Genomic DNA, 4288 nt, shown 5'->3' on the forward strand with positions numbered 1-4288 from the left:
TTTTGCTCTCTTCTCCTTCCCTTTCCCTTCCCCTCCCCTTCCCTTCCCCTTCCCTTTCCCTTTCCCTTCCCCTCCCGGCAAGCATGGCACCACTGAGCTAAATTCTCAGCCCACAAAATTTTTGAAATAAAAGTTAGTATCTTTTTTAACTGAGAAAATTGAGGAGAACATTATATAAGTTATCTAATATCACTTAGTTAATAGGTAAACAACAAATTCAAACCCAGGTCTGTCTCTCAAACATTTGACCTAATCCTGAGCTATCCTAATCCTAGGTGTATCAACCAAGGCAAGGGAAACTATGGCCCAAGAACCACATCTGATTTGCTGCCAGTTTTTGAACAGCCCATGAGCACTGAATTGTTTTTACATTTTTAAGAGGTTGAAAAACTTAGAATACAATTTGCTGGCATGTGAAAAATACTGTATATGAAATTCAGATCTCTATATACAGAAGACAGCCATGCCTAATGTGTGGGCACATAGTCTGTGGCCGCTTTAAGGCAATAGAGTGGAGTAGTCATCTCAGAGATGATGTGACCCACAAATTCTAAAATTTTTACCCTCTGGCCTTTCATAAAAATGTTTGCCAACTCTGTATTAACTGTTAAGCTCTCCAACCTTTGCTTCAATTAAAGCTTTTTATAAGAAAGTGTTTTTATTGGACAATTGTGGCTATTTTTAATATGTTCTGTAGAAGTTGGAAAAGAAGATTAACATTTTAATGAATTTACTCAGAAAGGACCAGCATAAAATCAAAAGTATAATCAATTTCTGTAAGCTAGTAGAAAGTTAGTCTTGCCTCCATTCTTATAGCTATTTTGTTTCAAAATATGCAGAATTTTTAATAAGTTTGGATTAAATAATACAAATCAAAATATGAATTGTCAAGGTAATTCAAAGTAGGGAAAATGCTAATCAATGGCTTCCCTAGAGTTTTTGTTCACATCATCTCTGCATACTAAAACATAACTTGTACCCATTCTGTTCACTTATACTTTGATTCATTCATGATGCAGATTTTTAAAGTTGCAGCTCAATGCTATTGGTTAAGTCAAATTAAGGTATCCAAGGGACTTAGCCCAAGAAAGCATTAGTTTTTTTTCAAAGCACTATCAAAAATGTTTTTAGATAACATTATTCCATATTAGTTCTCAGAAAAGTAGCTCAGGAAACAAATTTAATACATTATAAATTTTTGCATTAAAAACTGAGAGGTCCCCAAAATTACCAACCATAAAACTTTTCCTACATTTCATTCTGTTATCCATCAGGATATAGTATTTTACATAATATGACTTGAAAAACACAGCTTTATGATGTAGACCAGTCTCAGGAGAACCTATTTTGGCATTCCACAGGAACCAGCTGGCCTTCATAATTTTATTTATTATGGTTTTATTTTTGTCACCCTCTTTCATTTATTGTATCTAAGATGTCTTTCCTTTAATAATGTATTGTTTCCTCCAAATTATTAGCATATTGCTTACTGTTTGTAGAATACCTATACTTTTCAGTCACTTTGCCTAGAGCACAGAAGCTAATTTTGTTATTAGACATTCAGACTTTTCTCGGACAATTTAGGGAAGCAGAAAAATTATACAGCACACTTCTTTACATACAAATTTTTCTGTGAAAAGTTAATTGGCCCAAATGAGGATAGAATTTCAAATTTTAGCTTCTCTGTGAAATGATCCAACTGGACTAGTTTTGATTTTAATAAAGTTATAGTATTTGACTGCTTTAATCACAATGTAGAGATTTTTAATTATTAAATTTTAGTTACACAAAATTTTGTTTATATATTTAATTTTTCTTTCAGGAACTTTAATTTTATTATTTTTTAAATCAATAAAACTATCTTTTGTATTAATAGTATATTTGTTAATAGTTAATAAAATTTTAATTTTATCTAAATATTTTAGCCCAACAGAATCTTATGCTTTGCCTCTTAAGATAATTGTGTGAAAGAGGGAGTTGGGTCATAAACATTACATTCAGTGAAGAATTAAATACTTAGCTCTACTTCTATTCTGACCATTTACTGGTGAATTAAGAACAAGTCCTCTCAACTTTTTTACAGAAGAACATTTACCACTTAAGAGATTGTGAAAAATGACAAGCAAAAAAAAAAAGTCAAGAAGCCACTGTGATGCTTTGCTTTACAATAGGCTGTGGGAGAAAGATTTGACAGTTTACAGTAACAAACAAGGCCCACAACTACAACCAGGTGTGGAAGGATTTGGAAATAAGACACAAAATCAACTTACATTATTAAGTTTCTCAGTTAAAGGGAAATTTTCTGGGTATTACAATAAAGAGATATAAGTACAATCATTTGACTAGAAAGAAATACCATTGCAAATATTACAGTGTTTCTATTTCACTTTTGAAATGAAGCAATGGGACTCAAAGCACATAGGAGGTGGCAAAGAAACATAATAATTTAATTCCTTTCCTAGGATTAAAAGTGATTCATATCACTTCAGTGCAAGAAATATGTAATGTTTGTTCTTGGCTAAATAATTTAGAGGCAACTCCAGAAGAAAGCCTGTACTAGGTTATTCAGTTACAGGAATTGTTGAATCCTAAAGCTTTACCATTTAAGCAAAATTGGTTGAAAAATTCTCTGTACTTCAATCCTTACATTTTTTTTCCACAGCTCTGTCAGGATTTCATTCTCTCCCTGAATTTTCCTTCAGTTAACAAATTTGAGTAGTGTTTTTAATTTGATTTTCTAAAATATACATTTTCCAAAAAATTATATTCTAAATATATGATGTGTATATGGTTTGCCAAACTGAATTTTAAACTATAAAGATTATTTTCTCTATTTGTATGTATTGAAAGGCTCAGGCTTTACTATTCTATGCACAAATATTAGCATATAAAATTCTGTTAAATAGGTAACTGAGTTACTAAGAGAAATAATCAGTGCAAACAAAGATAATTCGTAAGATTGGATAATGTTTGTATCTATATCAGGAATGAGCCTACATAAAGAATGAAATTTGTTGTATATACATCAGGTTAATATTTAGGAACAAATAATTTTTCATAGGAACTTACATGATTTTTATCAAGGACATGAAAACTCAGAAAAGTATTTGTGTGTGTGCATTTGTGTAAGAGAGCAAGAGAAAGGGAATGTAAGGCAGACAACCAAGACATATGCCTCTGATGGAAACTTCTAATACATCTATGGAGTATTTTTGTCAAAAAGGGACTTACAAGGAATACAAGGGCATGATACTGTAGGACTGTAACCATAAGACTCAGAATATAGTAGTTGTGTTGTGAGACAAACTGATAGAAAAATAGCAAGAAAAACCTACAGATTTATGAAATTTTAAAAAACAGCAATACACCATACAGTATAGACTTTATTTGAATTATGATTCTAGTAAAAACAGGGATAGATAATGGAATTATGTTGGCTTATAATTTATAATTATAGAATTTGATTGTAAAGAAAGTATGACTGTCCATGAAGTATGACTATCCATGTATTATATGATAGGGATTTATTATATTTATCTTTAAAGATTTATTTCATAAGATGTTAAATAAAACTCTAGAAGATTTACCTGTTTCCTTAGTTATCTAATAATTTGCTTCGAAAGAGTATATTCCTATATTTTAAATTTTTCTTTTAACAGGGTGCATATGGCCCATATTCCCCTGATGAGTGCATTTCTTTGCCAGTTTACACAAGTGCCGAAAGGGATCGTGTGGTAACCAATATCGATGTTCCATGTGGCAGCAACCAAGACCAGTGGATTCAGTGTGGAGCAGCTCTATTTCTAAAAAATCAGTAGAATCTAATGACAACAAAATGTGTCCTAGCAAAACGAAAGAATTTTTCAAGTTTTAAAGAAAATACATAGCCAGTTGACATTTAAAATGCTAGTTCAAAATATTAGCATGTTGCTACTCTATATTGTTGATCTCTTTGGGTTTCTATAATGTATAATAATTGTGCACCTTTCAGAGTAATTGAGTTATTGTTAGAATGGTGTATACTTTTAATAACATTAAATATTGCTATGAGAAAATTCACTCTTTGAGTAGTTCAAAATTTAAGACATTTAAAATACTATATTTGGGCCAGGATTTAGCTCAGTGGCACCACGCCTGCCTCGCAAGCCCAAGGTCTTGAGTTTGATCCCCAGTACCCAAAAATAAAATACTATATTTAAGGAATAATATTTTACCTGTTTTGGTATCATAATTTAATAATGTGTGAGGTTAATAATTTTTCAGTTTTCCATGATTTTAAATATATATA

General features: G+C 31.2%; 1 protein-coding gene across 1 annotated transcript in view; it reads left to right on the plus strand.

The window, feature by feature from the left end:
- Dync2h1 (dynein cytoplasmic 2 heavy chain 1) overlaps window positions 1-4139 on the plus strand; it is a 318483-nt gene extending 314344 nt beyond the window's left edge. Inside the window, exon 92 of the mRNA XM_033764303.1 lies at window positions 3660-4139. Coding sequence (XP_033620194.1) covers window positions 3660-3818 — 159 coding nt within the window. The 3' untranslated portion in view covers window positions 3819-4139. The remainder of the gene's footprint in view (window positions 1-3659) is intronic.
- The last annotated feature ends 149 nt before the right edge of the window (window positions 4140-4288 follow it).

Source organism: Fukomys damarensis, unplaced genomic scaffold (genome assembly GCF_012274545.1).
Source record: "Fukomys damarensis isolate Sample0158 unplaced genomic scaffold, DMR_v1.0_HiC HiC_scaffold_16, whole genome shotgun sequence".
Classification (NCBI taxonomy): domain Eukaryota; kingdom Metazoa; phylum Chordata; class Mammalia; order Rodentia; family Bathyergidae; genus Fukomys; species Fukomys damarensis.